The 26534-nt window shown below is 37.9% G+C and overlaps 1 protein-coding gene across 1 annotated transcript in view; it reads right to left on the reverse strand.

The window, feature by feature from the left end:
• The window catches only part of WDR7 (WD repeat domain 7), a 374300-nt gene that overhangs the window by 81116 nt on the left and 266650 nt on the right, over positions 1-26534 (reverse strand). The window contains exons 25-26 of the mRNA XM_060120872.1: positions 24276-24425; positions 23599-23681 (exon numbers count right to left, since the gene is read on the reverse strand). Coding sequence (XP_059976855.1) covers positions 23599-23681; positions 24276-24425 — 233 coding nt within the window. The remainder of the gene's footprint in view (positions 1-23598; positions 23682-24275; positions 24426-26534) is intronic.

A 26534-nucleotide genomic window follows, 5' to 3' on the forward strand; every position in this document is an offset into this window, starting at 1 on the left:
CGGGCACTAGTTCAAAAGACAAAATGTAAAGAGACCTCATTCTGGGATGGTGATGGACACTGGCAAGTTCCACGTAAGAGTCACAACTTCCCACTCAGCATCTTGCACATTGTAAAATCATCAATAGGTGTTCATCGCCTGAACACCACCACTAAGTATTTAATTGGTGAACTACTTTCCTTCTGAAAAAACTTGCTATAGGCATGCTGTAGCTGGGGTGTTAGAAGGAGAACTGGAAGCAGAGTTTCTGCAAGGAAAAATACCACGCCTGTTGAGGGTGTATTGTATGATGGCTGAGAGACACGTCTCTTATCACCTGACTCTTCCACCTACTAATTGTGTGACCTTGAGCAAATTAGGTAACTTACCTATGCCTCGGCTTCCTCATCCATAAAATGGGAACAACAATAGCACCTGATATAATTGTCATGAGGACTAAATGAGTTAATACATGTAAAGTTCTTAGAACCATTCCTGGCACATAATAAGTACTTACTATAGTAAGTACACACTTTAGTAGCTATAATAATTATCATCATCATCACCATTTGCATCTCTGAATATACACCACAGAAAGGATATAAAAGGTGTAGTTGTTTTGCTATTTTCCTAGGGCAAGTAAGTGCTAATAACTTGCTAATAAATAAGGGAAATGAGTTCCCCCAAATATTTTAAACTTGCCTATTCCTTAAACACTTGTGATTTGCAGATATATATAACCTGATAATAACAAATTATCTCAGTTTCAGCTTAAAGTTGTTAATACAAATGATATAGACTTTGGTTTGCAACTCTTCTCTGTATCATTTCCAACAGTGTGAAAATTTAATATTCTTTCTGTTATACAGTGAAATGGAATACTTCCGGAAGCTTTAGAGATTTGTTTTTTCATCAAGAACTTTAATACTGAAAGACAGTCGTCTGTTGGGGAGTTTTTAGGACTAGGGATATGGACTAAAATGGTTTTAGAAGGATTTCTACTCATGTGAGTGTAGGAGTAACATCTATGTTTATTATAAAAGGCATCCTATAAAACAGTAACTAATTTAAGAATTTTACTGGAAGTTAGGATAGACGCTGTTTTACATCCCATTATTGTTATCATCATCCAAGATAAGCACAAACCAAAGATTTGGAGGAGATTTTTTAAAAAAATGAGCTCATGCACTGTTCTAAGTAGACAGTATTCATTTTCTTACTGGATTTTAAGTGCCCATTTAGAATGAACAGAGCTGATTCAGCTTTTCACTTGAAAAGCAGAATCAATCACTCTGTCTACATAATAACAACGTTTAAGAAAAGGTAAACTCTGTCTGAAAATACAGACTTTTAACTCTTTGTCTGGATTTTTTTCCCTCATTCAGTTCAAAACTTTAAATACTTATTTCACTCTGAATTTTTGGTATCTTATCTATGTTATAGCTTTAATGTTTTCCCAATGATTTTTTAAATTTGAATTATTCTAATATAGTCCATCCAATTTTAAAGGAATACACACTGTAAAAAAGAAACAGAGACTGTAGAAAAATGAACAGTTAAGAAAGGAAAGTTATCCTTTACGACAAACCCCCTCCACCACCTGAGGTAACCATAAGAAACACTTTGGGGTGTGTCTTTCCAGACTTCTTCCCCACTTCATATGTATATCTGCATGTACATGCCTGAATACCAATCCTTACATACAGTCTTCTGCTTCAAAAATGATTTTATTTTACATACTTTTCTGAAACTTTGCTAGTTTCTCTTTAAATTTATCTTATACTGGCATCCTTCCCCGTCAGTAGAAATGGATCGCCCTCAACCTTTTTAATGGCTGTATGGTATGCCACCGTGCCAGTATCTTTCAGTGGAAGAACTGCTGGTAAAGCAATGCTTACACCTAGAGGGTGCTGGTGAATAAAAGGGTTTTAACGTAGGGCTTCCCTGGTGGCGCAGTGGTTGGGAGTCCGCCTGCCGATGCGGGGGACGCGGGTTCGTGCCCCGGTCCGGGAGGATCCCACGTGCCGCGGAGCGGCTGGGCCCGCGAGCCATGGCCGCTGAGCCTGCGCGTCCGGAGCCTGTGCTCCGCGACGGGAGGGGCCGCAGCAGTGAGAGGCCCGCGTACCGCAAAAAAAAAAAAAAAAGTGTTTTAATATAAAGTACGTTTTCTATGAAAATCATATTAAAAGGCCAATTGAGAGATAATCAGTTAAATCCAGGAAAACCATAAAAAATACTTTAAATTTCAATGTCTATACTACAAAGACTTAGGTGAGTTATCCATTTACAGTAAATTAGAGAAATTTACATCCTGAGTTCTTTAAAGTTAGTTTCCTCCTTACTCCTACTCCTGTCTTTTTAATACCTACTAAGAAGTCCAAGTAGCTAAGACATCAAATATATTGCTCGGGTCTATGATTGAGAATTTCTTCATTCTTAGCAGTGAAATATGCAATGGAAAAGAATACACACTATAATTTTTGCAAAGTGATCATTGATTCATTGGTCAGAGATTTATAATCGCATTTACTATGGTATTTCATTCAGTGACAGCCAATTTTGCATATGGAAATGGCTTAGGGTTTGCAGTCAGAGGATTTCTCTGGCTGATAAACAATCACTCATCTTTTTTTATTTTTCTCTTTTTCTTTTTTAGCATTTTTAACACATTTTTATTGGAGTAGAGTTGATTTACAATGTTGTGTTAGTTTCTGCTGTACAGCAAAATGAATCAGTTACACATATACATATATCCCCTCTTTTTTAGATTATCTTCCCATATGGGTCATTACAGCTAAAACATCACCAGTCCTCCTTTTAACTACTGTGCACACCTGCCAGGTCCCCCGCTTTGTGTCCCTCCCATCACAGCACCTGGGAATCTTCTCTGTGTTCTGGATACCCTTCTATCATAGTGTTGCGACATTTCTCTGATTTTCTGCTCTGTCTCTGCCAAGCCAACTTCAAGGCCTTTGAGGGCGGGCAGAGACCCTGACTGACCGGATGGAGCTGAACGGCCCACACTGGCCCAACCTAGCACAGTGCACAGAGGTAGAAATAAGTTTGTCCTTATTCAAGTAACAGAAAAATGACTGATGTGCCCTGAGCATAGTGAACTGAGATTGGGACTTGAAGAATGCCTGACACATTTAATAGGATATCATCTGTAACGTAAGCCCAATGATACACAGTTTTGCTGCCAGGTGTCATGTATCACGGTACTGTGGGTAACACCAAACATCTAGGATTCTTTAAGGAGGCCCCCTTCTGGGGCCAGCAGCATTGCCATTTGAGGAGAGCCAGGAATCCCCAGAAAAGTGAAGAGTCCTTTAAAGTAAGTAGAATAAGTTTCAGGATTTGTACTGAGCCTCAAAAAAACTAATCCCAGATCTTCCTGTCTACCCTACCTTCTCCCCAAGTACTGGATCCTAGGAAAGGTTATGACTTCGGGATACAGAGCATGCAGAAAACAGAAGAGTTTTCAGAAAGAAGAAGTAAGTTTCATATTTCAGTGCAACCAAAGGTTCCACTGAATCAGAGGTTCTCCACCAAGTGTGGTCTGCGGATGCCTTGGGGGCCTTATGCTCCTATTGGGAAGTGTGTGAGATCAAAACTATTTTTGTAAAACTCCTGAGATGTCATATGGTCTTTTCATTGTGTTGAACTGGCATTGATGGTATACAGTGATGGGTAAAACTGCTGGTACTTCAGTCTGAATCAAGGCAGTGGCACCACACTGTACTAGGCATCATTATACACTTCACTGCCATGCACTGGTAGTAAATAAAACAACAAAGTGTTTCCACTTAAGAATGTCCTTGATGAAGCAGTAAAAATTATTAATCTTATTTAAATTTTGACCCTTGAGTACATGTTGTTTTATTATTCACTGTGACAGAATGGGAAGTATACATAAAGCACTTCTAATGTCAACGGAAATATGACTGGTGTCTCAGGGGAAAACGCTTGGAAGACTGAGGTGCAAGCTTAACTAGCTGTTTCTTCACTTTCACTGAAAGTATAACCAACAGAGAAACTATGATTATTTGGACTCGGGTATTTGGCAGACATTTTCTTGAAAATGAACTGCTTTGTTCCCGTCCGGGAAAGCAACTGACAGAATTTGTTGCCAATGATAAAATTCAAGCTTTCAAGTAGAAATTTTGGAAAATAGAATCTGGCTTCCCAATACTCACTGACTTTTTTTTTTATGAGATCAGCAGCGATATTAGCAAATAAGAGGTTCTGATATTGTGGATTGCAACGTGACAGTATATGGAGAATTTGCATATAATTCAAACCAAGATTTTCCAAAGACAAGTGCATAATGTTATAAAATCATGCATGGGTGAAAGACACACTCACAAAACCACTCAAAGACCCACCCAATGGATGGAACCTAACAGTATGAAAAGTTCATTAAAATTACAAATTCCACATTGCAGCTAACCTTTAAAAAACGATTACATGTTGAGTTTTGGTGAACTACCAAAGAAGATGCACAATTATTTTAAAAGGCTATTGAAATATGACTCCCTTTTTCAACTATATATCTATGCAAGGCCAGATTTTCACCATAAACTTCAACTAAAACAACATATGGCAACAGATTAAAGACATGTGCAGATATAAAAATCCATCTGTCTTCTATTAAGCCAGACATTAAAGAAATCTGCAAAAATGTTAAGCAATGCTACATTTCTCAGTAGTTTTTCTGTTTTGGCAAGTAGTTATTTTTCACAAAAATAAGTTTTTACATCAACACAAATTGAGTTTTTTATTATTAAATAAGTCAATAAACATTATTTAAAAAATCTGTTTTAATTTCTAATATATTAAAAATCTATAGATACAACTTTTATAAACAAAAATTCTTCACAGTCTTCAATTTTTAAGGGGTTCTGAGACCAAAAGTTTGAGAACCACTACACTCAAGTTTGAAAAGCATTTGGCAATCAAAAAGTTGTTTGGAGGATTTGAGAAGATGGCGGAAGAGTAAGACGCGGAGATCACCTTCCTCCCCACAAATAAATCAGAAATACATCTACACGTGGAACAACTCCTACAGAACACCTACTGAACGCTGACAGAAGACCTCAGACCTCCCAAAAGGCAAGAAACTCCCCACGTACCTGGGTAGGGCAAAAGAAAAAGAAAAAACAGAGACAAAAGAATAGGTATGGGACCTGCACCAGTGGGAGGGAGCCGTGAAGGAGGAAACGTTTCCACACACTAGGAAGCCCCTTCGCGGGCGGAGACTGCAGGTGGCGGAGGGGGAAAGCTTCGGATCCGCGGAGGAGGGTGCAGCAACAGGGGTGCAGAGGGCAAAGTGGACAGATTCCCGCACAGAGGATCGGTGCCGACCAGCACTCACCAGCCTGAGAGGCTTGTTTGCTCACCCGCCGGGGCGGCCGGGGTTGGGAGCTGAGGTTCGGGCTTCGGTCAGAGCGCAGGGAGAGGACTGGGGTTGGCGGCGTGAACAAAGCCTGTAGGGGGTTAGTGCACCACGGCTAGCCGGGAGGGAGTCTGGGAAAAAGTCTAGAGCTGCCGAAGAGGCAAGAGACCATTGTTTCAGGGTGCGTGAGGAGAGGGGATTCAGAGCACCGCCTAAACAAGCTCCAGAGATGGGGGTGAGCCACGGCTATCAGCGCAGACAGCAGAGACAGGCATGGGACGCTAAGGCTGCTGTTGCTGCCACCAAGAAGCCTGTGTGCGAGCACAGGTCACTCTGCACACCTCCCTTCTGGGGAGCCTGTACTGCCCGCCACTGTCAGGGTCCCGGGATCCAGGGACAACTTCCCCGGGAGAACGCACGGCGTGCCTCAGGCTGGTGCAACGTCACGCTGGCCTCTGCCGCCGCAGGCTCGCCCCGCACTACGTCCTCCTCCCTCCCCCCGGCTTGAGTGAGCCAGAGCCCCCGAATCAGCGGCTTCTTTAACCCCGTCCTGTCTGAGCGAAGAACAGACGCCCTCGGGCGACCTACACGCAGAGGCGGGTCCAAATCCAAAGCTGAACCCCGGGAACTCTGCGAACACAGAAGAGACAGGGAAATCTCTCCCAGCAGGCTCAGGAGCAGTGGATTAAATCTCCACAATCAACTTGATGTACCCTACATCTGCAGAATACCTGAATAGACAATGAATCATTCCAAATTGAGGAGGTGGACTTTGGGAGCAAGATATATTATTTTTTCCCCTTTTCCTCTTTTTCCGTGTGGATGAAAGGTTCTTGGTGCTCCAGGCAGGCGTCAGGGCTGTGCCTCTGAGGTAGGACAGCCAACTTCAGGACACTGGTCCACAAGAGACCTCCCAGCTCCACGTAATATCAAACGGCGAAAATCTCCCAGAGATCTCCATCTCAACACCAACACCCAGCTTCACTCAATGACCAGCAAACTACAGTGCTGGACACCCTATGCCAGACAACTAGCAAGACAGGAACACAGCCCCATCCATTAGCAGAGAGGCTGCCTAAAATCATAATAAGGCCACAGACACCCCAAAACACACCACCAGACGTGCACCTGCCCACCAGAAAGACAAGATCTAGCCTCATCCACCAGAACACAGGCACTAGTCCCCTCCACCAGGAAACCTACACAACCCACTGAACCAACCTTAGCCACTGGGGACAGACACCAAAAACAACGGGAACTACGAACTTGCAGCCTGTGAAAAGGAGACTCCAACCACAGTAAGTTAAGCAAAATGAGAAGACAGAAAAACACACAGCAGATGAAGGAGCAAGGTAAAAACCCACCAGACCTAACAAATGAAGAGAATATAGGCAGTCTACCTGAAAAAGGATTCAGAATAATGATAGTAAAGATGATCCAAAATCTTGGAAATAGAATAGAGAAAATGCAAGGAACATTTAACAAGGACCTAGAAGAACTAAAGAGGAAACAAGCAATGATGAACAACACAATAAATGAAATTGAAAATACTCTACAAGGGATAAATAGCAGAATAACTGAGGCAGAAGAATAGATAAGTGACCTGGAACAAAATAGTAGAAATAACTACTGCAGACCAGAATAAAGAAAAAAGAATGAAAAGAACTGAGGACAGTCTCAGAGAACTCAGAGACAACATTAAATGCACCAATATTGGAATTATAAGGGTCCCAGAAGAAGAAGAGAAAAAGAAAGGGACTGAGAAAATATCTGAAGAGATTATAGTTGAAAACTTCCCTAATATGGAAAAGGAAATAGTTAATCAAGTCCAGGAAGCACAGAGAGTCCCATACAGGGTAAATCCAAGGAGAAACAGGCCAAGACACATATTAATCAAACTATCAAAAATTAAATACAAAGAAAACACATTAAAAGCAGCAAGGGAAAAACAACAAATAACACACAAGGGAATCCCCATAAGGTTAACAGCTGATCTTTCAGCAGAAACGCTGCAAGCCAGAAGGGAGTGGCAGGACATATTTAAAGTGATGAAGGAGAAAAACCTACAACCAAGATTACTCTACCCAGCAAGGATCTCATTCAGATTTGATGGAGAAATTAAAACCTTTACAGACAAGCAAAAGCTGAGAGAGTTCAGCACCACCAAACCAGCTTTACAACAAATGCTAAAGGAACTTCTCCAGGCAAGAAACAAAAGAGAAGGAAAAGACCTACAATAATGAACCCAAAACAATTAAGAAAATGGGAATACGAACATACATATCGATAACCACCTTAAATGATGGATTAAATGCTCCCACGAAAAGATACAGACCAGCTGAATGGATACAAAAACAAGACCCATATATATGCTGTCTACAAGAGACCCACTTCAGACCTAGGGACACATACAGACTGAAAGTGAGGGGATGGAAAAATATATTCCATGCAAATGGAAATCAAAAGAAAGCTGGAGTAGCAATTCTAATATCAGACAAAATAGACTTTAAAATAAAGACTATTACAAGAGACAAAGACGGATACTACATAAAGATCAAGGGATCAATCCAAGAAGAAGATATAACAATTGTAAATATTTATACACCCAACATAGGAGCACCTCAATACATAAGGCAAATACTAACAGCCATAAAAGGGGAAATCGACAGTAACAGATTCATAATACGGGACTTTAACACCCCACTTTCACCAATGGACAGATCATCCAAAATGAAAATAAATAAGTAAATACAAGCTTTAAATGATACATTAAACAAGATGGACTTAATTGATATTTATAGGACATTCCATCCAAAAACAACAGAATACACAGTTTTCTCAAGTGCTCATGGAACATTCTCCAGGATAGATCATATCTTGGGTCACAAATCAAGCCTTGGTAAATTTAATAAAATTGAAATCATATCAAGTATCTTTTCCGACCACAACACTATGAGACTAGATATCGATTACAGGAAAAGATCTGTAAAAAATACAAACACATGGAGGCTAAACAATACACTACTTAATAACGAAGCGATCACTGAAGGAATCAAAGAGGAAATCAAAAAATACCTAGAAACAAATGACAATGGAGACACGACAACCCAAAACCTATGGGATGCAGCAAAAGCAGTTCTAAGAGGAAAGTTTATAGCAATACAATCCTACCTTAAGAAACAGGAAACATCTCAAATAAACAACCGAATCTTGAACCTAAAGCAATTAGAGAAAGAAGAATAAAAAAACCCCAAAGTTAGCAGAAGGAAAGAAATCATAAAGATCAGATCAGAAATAAATGAAAAACAAATGAACGAAACGATAGCAAAGATCAATAAAACTAAAAGCTGGTTCTTTGAGAAGATAAACAAAATTGATAAACCATTAGCCAGACTCATCAAGGAAATAAGGGAGAAGACTCAATAGAATTAGAAATGAAAAAGGAGAAGTAACAACTGACACTGCAGAAATACAAAGGATCATGACAGATTACTACAAGAAAATCTATGCCAATAAAATGGACAACATGGAAGAAATTCTTAGAAATGCACAACCTACCAAGACTGAACCAGGAAGAAATAGAAAATATGAACAGACCAATCACAAGCACTGAAATTGAAAGTGTGATTAAAAATCTTCTAACAAACAAAAGCCCAGGACCAGATAGCTTCACAGGCGAATTCTATCAAACATTTAGAGAAAAGCTAACACCTATCCTTCTAAAACTCTTCCAAAATGTAGCAGAGGGAGGAACACTCCCAAACTCATTCTATGAGACCACCATCACCCTGATTCCAAAACCAAACACAGATGTCACAAAGAAAGAAAACTACAGGCCAATATCATTGATGAATATAGATGCAAAAATCCTCAACAAAATACTAGCAACCAGAATCCAACAGCACATTTAAAGGATCATACACCATGATCAAGTGGGGTTTATTCCAGGAATGCAAGGATTCTTCAATATATGCATATCAATCAATGTGATACACCATATTAACAAAATGAAGGTGAAAAACCATATGATCATCTCAATAGATGCAGAGAAAGCTTTCGACAAAATTCAACACCGATTTATGATAAAAGCCCTGCAGAAAGTAGGCATAGAGGGAACTTTCCCCAATAAAGGCCATCTATGACAAACCCACAGACAACATCGTCCTCAATAGTGAAAAACTGAAAGCATTTCCACTAAGATCAGGAACAAGACAAGGTTGCCCACTCTCACCACTATTATTAAACATAGTTTTGGAAGTGTTAGCCACAGCAAACAGAGAAGAAAAAGAAATAAAAGGAATCCAAATCGGAAAAGAAGAAGTAAAGCTGTCACTGTTTGCAGATGACATGATATTATGCATAGAGAATCCTAAAGATGCTACCAGAAAACTACTAGAGCTAATAAATGAATGTGGTAAATTATCAGGATACAAAATTAATGCACAGAAATCTCTTACATTCCTATACACTAATGATGAAAAATCTGAAAGTGAAATTAAGAAAACACTCTCATTTACCATTGCAACAAAAAGAATAAAATATCTAGGTAAAAACCTACCTAAGGAGACAAAAGACCTGTATACAGAAAATTATAAGACACTGATGAAAGAAATTAAAGATGATACAAATAGATGGAGAGATATACCATGTTCTTGGATTGGAAGAATCAACATTGTGAACATGACTCTACTACTCAAAGTAATCTACAGATTCAATGCAATCCCTATCAAACTACCACTGGCATTTTTCACAGAACTAGAACAAAAAATTTCACAATTTGTATGGAAACACAAAAGACCCCAAATAGCTAAAGCAATCTTGAGAACGAAAAATGGAGCTGGAGGAATCAGGCTCCCTGACTTTAGACTATACTACAAAGCTACAGTAATCAAGACAGTATGGTACTGTCACAAAATAGAAATATAGATCAACGGAACAGGATAGAAAGCCCAGAGGTAAACCCATGCACATATGGTCACCTTATCTTTGATAAAGGAGGCAAGAATATACAGTGGAACAAAGACAGCCTCTTCAATAAGTGGTGCTGGGAAAACTGGACAGGTACATGTAAAAGTATGAAATTAGGACACTGCCTAACACCATACACAAAAATAAGCTCCAAATGGATTAAAGACCTAAATGTAAGGCCAGACACTATCAAACTCTTAGAGGAAAACATAGGCAGAAAACTCTATGACATAAATCACAGCAAGATCCTTTTTGACCCACCACCTAGAGAAATGGAAATAACAAAAATAAACAAATGGGACCTAATGAAACTTAAAAGCTTTTGCACAGCAAAGGAAACATTAAACAAGACGAAAAGACAACCCTCAGAATGGGAGAAAATATTTGCAAATGAAGCAACGGACAAAGGATTAATCTCCAAAATTTACAAGCAGCTCATGCAGCTCAATAACAAAAAAAGAAACAACCCAATCCAAAAATGGGCAGAAGACCTAAATAGACATTTCTCCAAAGAAGATATACAGATTGCCAACAAACACATGAAAGAATGTTCAATATCATTAATCATTAGAGAAATGCAAATCAAAACTACAATGAGATCATCTCACACCAGTCAGAATGGCCATCATCAAAAAATCTGGAAACAATAAATGCTGGAGAGGGTGTGGAGAAAGGGGAACACTCTTGCACTGCTGGTGGGAATGTGAATTGGTACAGCTACTATGGAGAACAGTATGGAGGTTCCTTAAAAAACTACAAATAGAACTATCATACGACCCAGCAATCCCACTACTGGGCATATACCCTGAGAAAACTATAATTCAAAAAGAGTCGGGCTTCCCTGGTGGCGCAGTGGTTGAGAGTCCGCCTGCCAATGCAGGGGACACGGGTTCGTGCCCCGGTCCAGGAAGATCCCACATGCCGCGGAGCAGCTGGGCCCGTGAGCCATGGCCGCTGAGTCTGGGCGTCCGGAGCCTGTGCTCCGCAACGGGAGAGGCCACAACAGTGAGAGGCCTGTGTACTGCAAATAAATAAATAAATAAAGGAAAAAGAGTCATGTGCCAAAATGTTCATTGCAGCTCTATTTACAACAGCCAGCACATGGAAGTAACCTAAGTGTCCATCAACAGATGAATGGATAAAGAAGATGTGGCACATGTATACAATGGAATATTACTCAGCTATAAAAAGAAACGAAATTGAGTTATTTGTAGTGAGGTGGATGGACCTAGAGTCTGTCATACAGAGTGAAGTAAGTCAGAAAGAGAAAAACAAATATCATATGCTAACACATATATATGGAATCTAAAAAAAAAAAAAAAGGTCATGAAGAACCTAGGGGTAAGACAGGAATAAAGACACAGACCTACTAGAGAATGGACTTGAGGATATGGGGAGAGGGAAGGGTAAGCTGTGACAAAGTGAGAGAGTGGCATGGACATATATACACTACCAAATGTAAAATAGATAGCTAGTGGGAAGCAGCCGCATAGCACAGGGAGATCAGCTTGGTGGTTTGTGACCACCTAGAGGGGTGGGATAGGGAAGGTGGGAGGGAAGGAGACGCAAGAGGGAAGAGATATGGGAACATATGTATATGTATAACTGATTCACTTTGTTATAAAGCAGAAAGTAACACACCATTGTAAAGCAATTATACTCCAATAAAGATGTTAAAAAAAAAAAAGAAAAGTTGTTTGTAGGGACCCCCCTCGGGGTGCATTTGTCAAGAATCCACCTGCCAATGCAGGGGACACAGGTTCGACCCCTCGTCCGGTAAGATCCCATATGCCGCAGAGCAATTAAGTCCGTGTGCCACAACTCCTGAGCCTGCATTCTAGAGCCCGCGAGCCACAACTACTCAGCCCATATGCCACAAGTACTGAAGCCTGCGCTCCTAGAGCCCTTGCTCCACAACGAGAAGCCACCACAATGAGAAGCCTGCGCATCGCAACGAAGAGGAGCCCCCGCTTGCAGCAACGAAGACCCAATGCAGCCAAAAAAAAAAAAAAAAAGTTGTTTGTAACCAGGGGGAGAGAGAGAGAGATTAGCAAAATAGTGGGGGCAAAGACCAGATGACAGTAGATCAAAAGGGCAGGAGAGGTGACAAAATGGACAGAGCACACGCTCTTCTTCCTGGGCAAGGAGAGATCAGAGGCTGGACAGTGGAGAGAGGAGACACAGAGGGAAGGAAGAGTTTCAAATGAGAGATAATAGCACGTTTCCAGACAGAGGAAGAGAAGTTGAGGATAAAAGTGAGAGAAGAGGGGACTTCCCTGGTGGTCCAGTGGTTGAAACTTCGCCTTCCAATGCAGGGGATGTGGGTTTGATCTCTGGTCAGGGAGCTAAGATCTCACACGCCTCATGGCCAAAAAACCAAAACATAAAACAGAAGCAATATTGTAACAAATTCAATGAAGACTTTAAGAAAAAATGGTCCACATCAAAAAAAATCTTTAAGAAAAAACTGAGAGAAGGGTTATCTAAGGAGCAAGGGGAGTTGAGAGAGGATGGTAAAGGAAGGATGAAGTAAGGAAGAGGCCTGGGCCTGGGACACAACAACAGCCATCTCACCCTCTGCTGAGATGGAGCAACTGTGTCACGTGGGTGCCTATGCAGCAGGTGCACACCCCGCCCTGCAGAATACAGAGCAGTTGTGAGATCCGTTCAGTCAAGCTGGGCTTCACTTTCATCTGATCGTCAGCACAAGAATGCTCGTAAGTTTGTCCGTTTGTCAAATGAAGGCTAGAGGTGGGTAATTTATAACGTGAGGTCCTTTGCAGATTCCAAATTCTACAACTTGTAATTCTACAAAAATAATGCAGCAAGGTCACTGCTTAAGTGAAATAACTGGTACCATTTATTATGATGAAATTAAGGACTAAACACATGAAGCAGCATAGCTGGTATCATTATTCAACCACAGTTATTGAGTGCCTATATTGAGTGTTCAGATTTTCTAAACTAAAAACTGGGACAGAGCTCAACAAAGGATTTCTTCTGAATCTATGAATTTATTTGACAAGTCTTTAATAGGCATAAAATCAAATCACTCTTAGTTATACATCAAATAAATTGCCTCCACTTAAAAGAATAAAAATGCATGATAAAAGGATCTATGTGAGAATTCTGGGGTATATGGCTTTTGGCCAGATGAAGCCCTCTACTACTTGCTATGGGAAACAATAAAAGAAATGGATGCAAAAACCCCTTTCTTCAAGCTACTCATAATGTGCATAATTGAGGAGCTGTAAGTGACTAAAAATCACATGTAGAGGCATATCTAATCTTTGCTATGAAAAAATTCTAAAACCTCTTACTCTCCAAATTAATCATATTTTCCCATCAACTTAGAATTTTATTAAAAAATCTCTAATCCTTTATTTGTTATGTATTATCTCACTACTAGCCCTTAAGAACATAATAAAATTGCCTTAAATTTAAAAATTGTATTTTAATTTCATTATATTTCCAGAGGTACTTTATCTTCCTTTCTAACTGAGCTTTGATAGTCAGTAGTTTATGAGAGCTTCAATTTTTCTATTCTGAGATTAGTAAAGAATATTTTTTGTATAGCAGAAATTAACACAACATTGTAAATCAACTATACTTCAATTTTAGAAGAATACTTTTGCAAAATGAATAACAAATCCTTAAAGTATTCATTTCAGAACAAGTATATATCATACTTGTGTGTGTGCTATACTGCTTTTCTCTTAGTTTAGTAACATCTGTGCATTTCTACACTTTTGTATTTTGTGCTACTGCATCAAATATAGTAGTGTAAAATGAGTCAGTGTTTATATGGTGACCAAAAGAGAAATAATTAAACTGAGTCAAGCATGGCATGCTCCACGCTGGTTGGTCTGTGTATGAGGGTCTTCACAAGGATATTCAAGTTCAGTAACACAGCAACTGATAACTAAATTTTAACAATGAATTCTGAGGAAACTTCAGTGATGTTTACCCGTCCAGACCTCGAAAAAAGTTAGTTCTACTTTCTTAGTGTCTAGGATATTTTTAACTGAGGATGCTGTATTATTTATAGTCTCGGCAATTAAATGTAAATTACTCAGAAGCTTCTGTACTTCTGCCTCAACAACAATCATCTAGAGAGCTGGATGATGCCTTTTGGAAGATCACCTAGGACAGCGGTCCCCAACCTTTTTAGCACCAGGGACCAGTTTCTTGGAAGACAATTTTTCTATGGACCGGGGCGGGGGTGGGGGGTGGGGAAGGATGGTTTTGGGATGATTCAAGTGCATTGATTTATTTTTTTTAACATCTTTATTGGAGTATAATTGCTTTACAATGTTGTGTTAATTTCTGCTTATAACAAAGTGAATCAGCTATACGTATACATATATCCCCATATCCCCTCCCTCTTGCGTCTCCCTCCCACCCTCCCTATCCCACCCCTCTAGGTGGTCGCAAAGCACCTAGCTGATCTCCCTGTGCTATGAAGCGCATTGATTTATTATGGTGTCTCTGAAGTCAAACCTCTCTGCTAATGGTAATCTGTATTTGCAGCCGCTCCCCAGTGCTAGCATCACTGCCTCAGCTCCATCTCAGATCATCAGGCATTAGACTCTCATAAGGAGTGTGCAACCTAGATCCCTCACATGTTTAGTTCACAGTAGGGTTTGCGTTCCTATGAGAATATAATGGTGCCGCTGATCTAACAGGAGGCAGAGCTCAGGCAGTAATGCGAGCAATAGGGAGACTGCTTCATCTGTATTTACATCTGGCCGTAAATACAGATAAAGCTTCACTTGCTCACCTGCTGCTCACCTCCTGCTGTGCGGTCCAGTTCCTAACAGGCCACAGACCGGTGCTGGTCCATGGCCCGGGGGGTTGGGGACCCCTGATCTAGGAGATTGACAAAGGCAAAACAAAGTGCAATGAGATGGGAGAGAATCTAGAGGAATTCATTTCTTAAATGTTACCTTATTGTACTTCTTAGTCTGCTTATTCATAAACACAAAATTAATTCAATGTTGCAACAATCTTGTTGCTAATATATCTGTGTTCTAGAAAGAATACAGTTTAATTCCTATATAATAAAATAGCTTTATTTGTTACAGCAATGCAAAATCTGGTGATAGAACTATTTTGAATAACTATGTTTTGAAGGATATGTATGCTATAGTCTCTCACAGGCAATGAAATCTAAGTAATTTTCTTGTATTATTAATGGATACCACTGTATTTTTAACAATATCCCTGGAACTAAAATGTAAATATTAGGAAATATTTAAATCTGACTATAAAGTTTACACAGCAGCTAAAACTGTAATTTTTAAAATATGGAACCATAAATGGCTCAAAATTGCCAAAGCAATCCTGAGGAAAAAGAACAAAGCTGGAGGCATAACACTTCCAGACTTCACATTATATTACAGAGCTACAGTAATCAAAACAGCATGGTACTGGCACAAAAACAGACACATAGATCAATGAAACAGAATAGAGAGCCCAGAAATAAATCCACACACCTAGGGTCGATTAATCTATGACAAAGGCAGCAAGAATATACTATGGGAAAAGAAAGTCTCTTCGCCAAGTGGTATTGGGAAAGCTGGACTGCTACATGTAAATCAATGGAATCAAAACACTTCCTCACACCATATACAAAAATAAACTAAAAATGGTTTAAAAACCTAAATATAGACATGACACTATTAAACTCCTAGAAGAAAACATAGGTAAAACATTCTTTGACATAAAATGTAGCGATATTTTCTTAAATTAGTCACCCAAGGCAAACGAAATAAAAGCAATAATAAATAAATGGAACACACTCCAACTTTAAAGCTTTTGCACTGCAAAGGAAGCTATTAACAAAACAAAAAGACAACTTACAGAATGGGACAAAATATTTGCAAATGATGTGACTGAAAAGGAGTCCATATCTGAAATACACAACTCAATATCAAAAAAACAAACAACCCAATTAAAAAATGGACAGAAGACCTACATAGCATTTTTCCAAAGAAGACATACAGATGGCCAACAATACAAATCAAAACCACAATGAGGTATAACCTCACACTGGTCAGAATGGCTATCATCAAAAAGTCTACAAATAATAAATGCTGGAGAGAGTGTGGAGAAAAGGGAACTCTCTTACACTGTTGGTGGGAATGTAAATTGGTGCCGCCACTATGGAAAACAGTATGGAGGTTTCTTAAAAAACTAAAAATAGAGCTACCATATGATCCAGCAATTCTACTCCTGGGCATAAATCCAGAAAAAAACAAAAACTTTAATTTGAAAAGATACATGCACCCCAATGTTCACAGCAGCACTATTTACAATAGCCAAGACATGGAAACAACCCAAGTGTCCATCAACAGACAACTGGCTTAAGAAGATGTGAGATATATATATATATATATATAACTTAGCCATAAAAAAGAATGAAATATTGCTATTTGCAGCAACATGGGTGGACCTAGAGAATATTATACTTAGTGAAGTAAGTCAAACAGAGAAAGACAAATATCACTTACATGTGTAATATTAAAAATAATACAAATGAATTTGTATATGAAACAGAAACAGAGTCACAGACATGAAAAAAAATTTATGGTTACCAAAGGGGAGAGGGAGGGAAAGAGGGACAAATTAGGAATATGGGATTAACAGATACAAACTAATATACATGAAAGAGAGAAGCAACAAGGATTTACTGTATAGCGCTGGGAACTATATTCAATATGTTGTAATAACCTATAATGGAATATAATCTGAAAAAAAACTGAGTCACTTTGTTGTACATCTGAAATTAACACAATATTGTAAATCAACTACACTTCAATTTAAAAAATTATATTATTTTTGTATCTTTTACTAAATAAAATATCGACAAATATCTACAGATACATAAATGACTCCAGGAAGATCTAGGATATTTCAATTAATACAAAGAAGATGATTTTTAATTTTTAGAAAATAATCCGAGTATTATATGTAAAATGATTATCTTTGTTTCCATGCCTCTGAAATAAAATTATAAACATGTTATATTTCACATACACATACATATGTACATAAATACATATATATACATACATATTACAGAAAGGACTTAGGGAAGCTTATAGAACATAATTCAGTAAAAAGATAGAAAAGGAAGATAAGCTTGAGGTGTGATGATGAGATAAAGAGAATGGAGATGTAAGCCATAACTACTAAAGTGAGGTGGGGAATTTGGTTTTGAGCTGCCCAATGACCAAAGCAAAATGTTTACATTAACTCTGGTTAAGTATAATTAAAAACAAAAAACATATACTCGTTCCTTAGGACAAAACGAACAAAAAATGCCTGTCATCTGGATTTGAAAGAAATGTTTTTATTGAGTCCTTACAGAAGGGACCCTAAACAATGGACATCAGTATGACGCTTACAGTAACTGCACTGTCAACCTTCTTAAGACACTCACATGACAGGTTCCTCAGTGCAAACTGCAGGCAAAACACTGACAAGGAACTTGGGGAAGGGAACGCTGAAGGAGGTCAGACAATGTGGTCCAAACAGGCAGCTCTCTGATGGTTTAGCTTAATCTAGGGATATAAACTAGAATATGTAGAGGGATAAATGGACCCTGTGTTTTTTAAACTAACTTCTAATTGTTCTGGTTTTTTTCAATGGAGTTTTAGATAAAAGTCAATTAATGAACAGTTTGAAGTTAAAGTCTCTGGCAGGCATTCTGTGCTACTGTCTAAGGGCAAGTCTTTAAAAATTAAGTGCATCGCTGGAATGCAGGAGCTGAAGGGCTGTCTTTAGATGTTTCCTTGGAAATTCTGAGCTTACTCAATATGTAAACAGAAAGGCATTCTAGGATACAGGCTCTGACATAACAGAACATGGTCACAAAGGACAATGACTCAGGTTTTGTTTTCTTGATTCCGGATTATTAGAGCACTTGTTTTCGAACTTTAGTGTGCATAAGAATCATCAGGCTTCATGACAGTCTGATGCAGTGGCTCTCAGGGGGAGCCTAGAAATCAGGTAATTCTCTTGAAGATAGTCCAGGAACTACACTTAGAGATCATTATTCCCCAGAGGGCCTAACAGAGTGAGCACTTATACCTGTGTTTAGTGTCCTTAGTTCTCTCAACTAACAGGAACTGAATGTATTTTAATATTGACATGTGTGAGCTCTTTCCCAAGACATTCTTGAGAGTCGCCAAATCTGTAAAACAACTGAGTCTATAAACTGCATATGGCCGTCCTTCAGTATCTACAGATGTTCAAACCCTTACATAAAAGGCCTTATGACAGTTGGCTGTCCGTTTCCACAGGTCCCACATCGGCAGATTCAACCACCTGCTCCGCAGATGGAAATTCTTCTGAGGACTCTCAGTTCCACGTTGATCTCAGTCCTACAAACAGGTATGTTCCTCTTGAACAACTGCTCTATTTCTATCATCTGAACATTGTGACTTAGGTATAGATGGTCTACCCTCTTGGCACACTGGATGCTAAGAAGTTTAGATACAAACATAAGGCTCAAGCCTGGCAAATTATTCATTTCTGCGGTCTATAACCTCATATTTTAATATCAACAAGTGAGTTTTGGGTCAGTAAGAAGACAGAATTATATCAAATTTTACTGGCATGTGTTCTAATCCATTTCTGTTTTCAAGCAGGAGATATCACAAGAAGCTTTAACAACTGACGGAAAAATATTATATGAACAAACTTAGACAAATCAAACTTTCTGTATCAATCCTTCTTTCTTTCATTGTACTTACAATTTGTAGCTTAAACTTAAATATGTTTTGAGTAAATGTGTCAGAGGACAAAGAAATTTACTTAACAACATACTTCAGTGGATGGATTCACCACTCATTAAATTGTATATTAAGTCATTTAATCATTAATAAACCTGAATAAATGAATGAATAAACAAACAAACCTGAATAAACTGACTATTGGTATGTAGCAACATACAATACAGAAGTCAGCCTAAGCTTAAAGCCAAGACTTTCATAGCACCAATAAAGTGGAAATTTTAAATACAATCTGAAAAATAACTGCCAAGTTACTAACAGTAAAGAAAATCTTAGAGAAATTACCACGTTCAAGTTTTAAAATTCTGAACCCAGATGCATATCAGAATCACAAGCCTACTTGTCAAGGTTATAAAACAAAACAAATCTAAAAAACAAGAAAACCAATCTTAGGATCATTCCACATTTGACGATGCTACTTCATCTTGGTACTCAGAAAATAGAGAAATTTATGTATAACCCAAATGAGAGTACTTTTGATTTTTAAATATTCAATGACTTCAGGATACTAGAATAGTTCTTAATTGAATTAATACAACTTTAGATGTGAAGAGCATCTTTATAACATTGACTAAAATTTATTTAATATTTTGGGAAGTAAACCAATTTTTTTACATATATGAAAATGATAATAATGCCATCCTATAGTTTTTATGCATATAAAATTCTTTAAAATAAATATTAACTAATTTCTTACACAAATTTTGGGTTTTCACATTATTGCTCAGATGGAGAGACCCCCCTCCCCGGAAACTAATATTCTCTGAATACCTAAGTCACAAGTATTCTGCTAGGTGCTTTGACAAATATCATCTCGTTAAAAAAAAAATAGTAAATGAAGTTTTATAGTTTTTTATGACCTACCAACCATAAGAACTGAATATTGGTATGTAGCAACATTATAGAGGTTAGCCTAAGCTAAAACCCACAGCATCTTTAAGAAAGGGCAAAGGAAAGAAGAAAACAAACAAACAAACTAAAAGAATACAACATTATATAAAGATTTTAAAAACAAATTTCACCTGACTGGACCACAGATATTCACATCACTGACTTTGACTAGAGTTTCATATTTAGTGAAAGGCATTTATTTATAAGTAGAGGGCAAATAAGTGCTGTAAGGCACGTACAATGGTACAAACATGGCAGGTTTTCAATAAAATAAGTTTTACTTCTGTTGATATGTTAATATGTTTGTTGTTGTTCATTTATCAATCTAGTACAAATCAGCCTAAATAAGTAGCATGGCATCGCCCTGTAAAACTTTGGAGGTCCCACCTAAGCTTAGTGTTCTCTGAAGTCCTCCATGAAGTCCTCCATGATCTGTTCCAACTAATTTAGTACAAGCCTTACATTGTTATTCATCTTTCTAAGTTTATGCACTGACTTTTTATGGCTTATATCTTCACAGCTCTAATAATATCGAATACAATTTAATAAGAGGTAGTTAACTACCTCAATTTATAACTACTTGTTATAAATCCTATGTTTCATGAGATTATATCTTATCAATTATGTTCTAGAAAGAGAATTACACGTGTTTGCTCAACTCTGCTGACTCGCCACTGCTTGCAGAATAATAACCAAATTTCTGTGTATGGAACTCAAAGCCCTATCCTGTGGCCCTATGCTAGACTTCCATCCTACCTACATTCCAGCCACTACCACAGAGCATTTGCCAAACTCACTGTATACTTTTGTACCTCCAAACACTGGTCAGTATGATTCTTTCTGCAATTCCAGATGGCACACACTTACTTATTCTGCAAAGCTCACCCCATCAACTCTTCAGTGAAGCTTTCCCAGAACCCACCACCACTCCTACCACCACCCCCCAAACCCCTGTGGAGGGCAAATCCTTCTTCCGTTTGGCAGCCACTTTTATTAAAGTACTTTTCTCCTTTAGTAAAAGGAAATTATTATTATTAGTCTGCCTTCTCCTTTGTGAAACTTTCCAAGACTCCATTATTATTATTATTATTATTATTATTATTATTCCTCTTCTGTGAACTCTCTAAGCCTCCCATATCCAGAGTTAAGCACTACATTTATTGCCCAACCCTGTCCCTCATACGTAATTCTCTCCCAGCACATAACACAGCACCCTGGCGTTACTTATCTTTATAATTACCTGCCCTACACAGATGTAGAGAACAAACGTATGGACCCCAAGGGGGGAAAACCACGGGGGGCTGGGGGTGTGTGCTGAATTGGGCGATTGGGATTGACAATGTATACACTGATGTGTATAAAATTGATGACTAATAAGAACCTGCAGTATAAACAAACAAACAACAAAACAAAACAAAACAAAAAATAATTACCTGCCCTATTAGACACTGTGCTCCTTGAGGACATCATCTCATTCATCATTGCACCCCCAGAGCCCAGTGAGCACTTGATACACAGTAGATGTTCAATAAATATTATTAAATTAACAAACAAAATACAATTGCTTTCTGCCAAATCAGAAAAGAACTGGTACCGAGCATTCCATTTAGACACCTGCCGCCTTAGCATTCAAGCAGAAACCTTGCTCTCCAGTGATTAAACAAGAGCAAACCAAAGTGGATGTGCAGAAAGTAAGGTGACTGAAGGAACTGGGGAGAAGTCAGGCTTCCAGCAAGGGCAAAGGTAGGCCCTTTACATGTCGAACAATTCCCTCACGTTAGCTCCAGGGGAGTTATTTACACAGCAGTGACTGCTGTAAGCAATGCTTTGCTAACCTTCAGTAAGATAATCCCTAATGAAACTGCTTCCTCACCTCCACTAAGTGACAGATAAATGTCCATTTTTGCATAGACATTTCCTTAGAGAATAATCGACTGGGAATATAACAACTACATGTATTTTTAACATCAGTTAATTATACAAAAGCATTTAATATATATAATTTTTAATGAAAAGAACACAAACCAGAATTAATGCGGCATGATGTTAAAAAATTACTGTATCCTAACATGCCTACTCTATATCACAAGAAAATATCTGTACACATGTATACTACAGCATAATCTTTTTCTATGTGTTCTTGATTTAACTTCCGGATGGTATAAATCAGAAACAGCAAAATGAAGAAACTAGGATGTAAAACCTACTGTAAATATGACGAAAGATATGGGAAGACGCAGAGTACAATTAATTCAGCAAATATTTTTGAAATGCCAGGAAATACAAAAGGCATAAAGATGCATAGTGTAACGCCACTGCTTTCAGGAAACTTATCTGAAATAAAGCCTTCCACTACAATATACTCACAGAACCAAGCAAACAAGTAAGGATAGCATTGAGCTTGTCTTAAAAAGAAAAATGTTATGTAACTATGACTAACTGGTTGCTCTGTTTTCTACAAAAACAATTATCTTCAACAGACTTTAACACTCTTTCTACTGAACACATGGAGGTAAAAAAATTTTTAGGGACCTCCCTGGTGGCGCAGTGTTAAGAATCCACCTGCCAATGCAGGGGACATGGGTTCGAGCCCTGGTACGGGAAGATCCCACATGCTGCGGAGCAACTAAGTCCGTGCGCCACAACTACTGAGCCTGCGCTCTAGAGCCGGCGAGCTACAACTACTGAGCCCACGTGCCACAACTACTGAAGCCTGGGTGCCTAGAACCTGTGCTCCACAGCAAGAGAAGCCACCGCAACGAGATGCCCACGCACTGCAACGAGCAGCTCCCGCTCGCCGCAACTAGAGAAAGCCTGCGTGCAGCAACGAAGGCCCAACGCAGCCAAAAATAAATAAATATATTAAAAAACATTTTTTTAAACAAAATGTACCTCAAGCTATAAACATTCTGAGAGCCAAAAACTACTTTAAGAGAAAAATAAACATAAGGTGACTACATTTCGACATTTAAAAAATCTTCACTTCATAATAATTAAATGCTCTACACATACAAATTATTAGAGTTATACTTCACATATACAACATTGTTTATAAAAGTTTTAACTGTTCTTGACTTCTTTGAACTGCTCTTGGCCTGTTTTCTCAGAGGGAAAACACCTATACTTAGTAGGACAATATGCAAATGCTGGCCTTTATATCAAAAATAAAATTTACCAGCAAAAAGTTGGCATAAAGGTTTCTATTGGCTGAAAAGTATATCTTCCTCCTCTAAGTTATAGCTTCCTAACTCTCTCTTTTGTAATGTAAAAGCTAATTTGAGTAATGGATATAAGAATACAGACATATTTAATAGATGCTATCTCTTACTCATTTTTTTTAGGTTTTGAGAAAACCTCTTCACAACACAATTTCAAACAGTGGTTTTATTATAGTTGTGTTTTTGACTAAATATAAGGTGCTTAAATTGTTTTAGAAAGTAAGCAGATATTAATTCATAATTGGAATTCTAATTGGGCACAACTACAAGTCGTCCTGCTCAAAAAATTGTTTTAAATTATTTGTTACTAAAAATTATTTATTTTGCATGCTATTGAAGGCTTCTTTACCTGCAGATGGCTGGGAAACATTCCTGAAGACCTTTCTTTTTAACTAAAGATCCTTCAAGGCAGTACATAATGATGTCCATAACCTTTACAGAAAAGACACAAATCTAAAATTAGTTTCAAATACTTAATTTTCCATAATTTAAATTATTAACTTAGGCCTCATTTGCATTAAAATTCTACATAGTTTGATTTTGATATTTACTTTAAAACTACAGTATATTTACTAAAATTACAGTGTACTTACTTTATACTATAGGCCATCCTTTCTCTTACCTGTGAAAACCATTTTTTAAAGACAGCACACAGTAAAATAAAGAAACCAGACTTGTTTACTTGAAAGGCAATTCCTATTTATGTACAGGATAGGTAGCTTTTATTCAAGCACACTCTATATTCTGTTTTACTTATAGTGAAAGATACGGAAGAGACTATAACCTTTAAAAACTGCTCTAATACCGTCCATTCCATGTGAATGGTAAATGGACATAGCAATCATTTTGATTTTTGAGGAAATTTAAATCAAGTCTCCAGAAATGATACAAAAGTTCATTCATTTTAGTCATCTCTTTCTTTCTTTTAGAGGTGCTGGAAATAAAGATGCTGATTTATATTACTACACTAGAATATTTAATTTAGCTGTGGATGTACTGATATCATTTAAAACAGAATATTCTTACCTCCACGAGAAGATCCACGACATCCGTGGGCATCTTTTCAATAAGAATTTCAATGACTCTCAGAATTTCCCCTTTAGCTCGGGCAAGAGTTGTGGTGTGCATGTTCTGCTGGGATTGGGTATTTGCTGCAAGAGCAGTATGTCTGTGCACCTAGAAAAATATTTCCATGTTGCAGATATGGTCGACACTTGATAGACTTTTACATTTCTAGCCACTGGTTTTTCACTTACTAATACAACAGAAAAAAAAATCAACAAAAACAAATGTCCTGGGGTTAGTCACGAAACACTTTTAATTACAAAGAAAGTACTTAGTACAATAAACACTCAGTATGTATTCCCTAATAGAATCCTAGTTCTTGGGCATTATATGAGACTTTAATACAATATCACCATGACATTTTAAAAAGGGACAAACAGAAGGTTCGTGAATCTTGTATATTCAGCATTGAGGTGGGTAGCAGTTAGGAGACACCAGCGCGTATAAGACATGATTCTTGTTCTCAAGTAATAATGGTAAATGATGCTTACATAGCACTTACTGTGTCCCAGGCACCATTCTAGGTGCTTTATAATCAAGTTGGGAAATTAAAAAAAAACATACCTCCAAAAATAATGAACACTGTGTAAACACAGCTGACCCTTGAACAATGCTGGGAGTTAGGGGCGCCAACCCTCCACGGAGTTGAAAATCCGTGTACATCTTACAGTTGGCCCTCTGTGTCCAAGGATTCAACCATCCACAAGAATGTTCAGTCCTGTAGTATTTACTACTGAAAAAAATTCACATATAAGTGGACCTGCGCAGTTCAAACCCATGTTGTTCAAGGGTCAACTGTAATGTAAGTTCAGTGTGATTTTGCTTCCTTGTACAAACTGTAAGTCTTAACAGTTCAAAGGAGAAACAGCATTAACAGGCCCTGGGTCAGCCATGCAGGAGTGGGCATGGGGATGGGGTTAGGGACAGCTGTCATGGTGAGAAATACTTCAGTATTTTACTCTAAACCTCTAAGTGAAGTGGAAAACTTTTTTTTAAAAGGTAATAAATGTGGACTATTACATTAAAATATTAGTTAGAACACGAAGAATGTGGGAATCATTGGCAATTAGTTAGACCATTAACATTAAAATATTTAAAAATTACCTTTCTAGTCAAATGCTGGAGTAGAACAAACCCCAAGCATGGCTATTCTAACAGTTCATTTAAAAATACTCATATGTAAATGGTGAAAATTAAGTTTAAAAACACAATTAATATAAAATACTTGTTTATCTCTTTAAAGAGGCAATTTAATGCCTGGCCTTTATAAGACCTGTATCTGTATCAGACTAATGTAAGGCTTATACAGTATATTCAATATTAGTATCTCTGTATATTCCACTGATATGAAAAACTGGTAAAAAAAAAAAACCCCACGTCTAATAAATCTGTTCATTTATACATACATATACTTTATAAAAATCTATACTATCTATAAAATATAGACATATACATATGTATATTTTAAACACAGTGGACTCTCAGTGCACCACTATGCACTATTAGAAAAACATAGCCCCTTAGTCTGCAAATCTATTTTAGGTGTGAATTCAAAGTCCCACTGCCTCATATAAACCCATACAATCTGCTATTAGGCCCTTCTTTCCTCCCTTCTGGCTACATTCATGTCACAAATATTTGCTGCATGCCGATTAAGGATGGCTCTGGGGCAGACATAGGCCCAGTAGGTTGTAGGTTATCAGGGCAGACTCAGAGGTATTTATTTAGTATTTTAAAAATTCATCTTAGCTACAGGAAAAACAACTCAGGCAGAGCCCATACCCCACGGACACTGAGTCTGCACATTATTCATGCTAAAATGGAACAAACCTTTAAAGAAAATTTAGGCGTTTATCTTCCTTGCCTTTTCTCCCACTACTAAGACCTATAGGAAAGACCTTATAATTGGTTCATTGTTCTTTACTAGTTTTTCAGTTAGATGTGGGCAATTAGAGCACTGAGAATTCGGGAATCAATTGGCATTCAAGTCTTTATCTGTGATATGTAATAGGAAAAACAATTAGCAAGTTTATGACTTACATTTTTGTTTACAGTTGGAGAGCCAGTGTTAAATAAGTTTTGTTTTGATTATAGGTAGATACTTACACTTGTAAAATGTGGATACCTTTAATATATTTTAACTTGAACAAGCCTGCTATATTTCAGATTGAGAAATTACTGTAAATACAAATATTTACAAGTGAATTAACGTTGAGAACA

The sequence above is a fragment of the Lagenorhynchus albirostris genome, chromosome 14 (genome assembly GCF_949774975.1).
Source record: "Lagenorhynchus albirostris chromosome 14, mLagAlb1.1, whole genome shotgun sequence".
Classification (NCBI taxonomy): Eukaryota; Metazoa; Chordata; class Mammalia; order Artiodactyla; family Delphinidae; genus Lagenorhynchus; species Lagenorhynchus albirostris.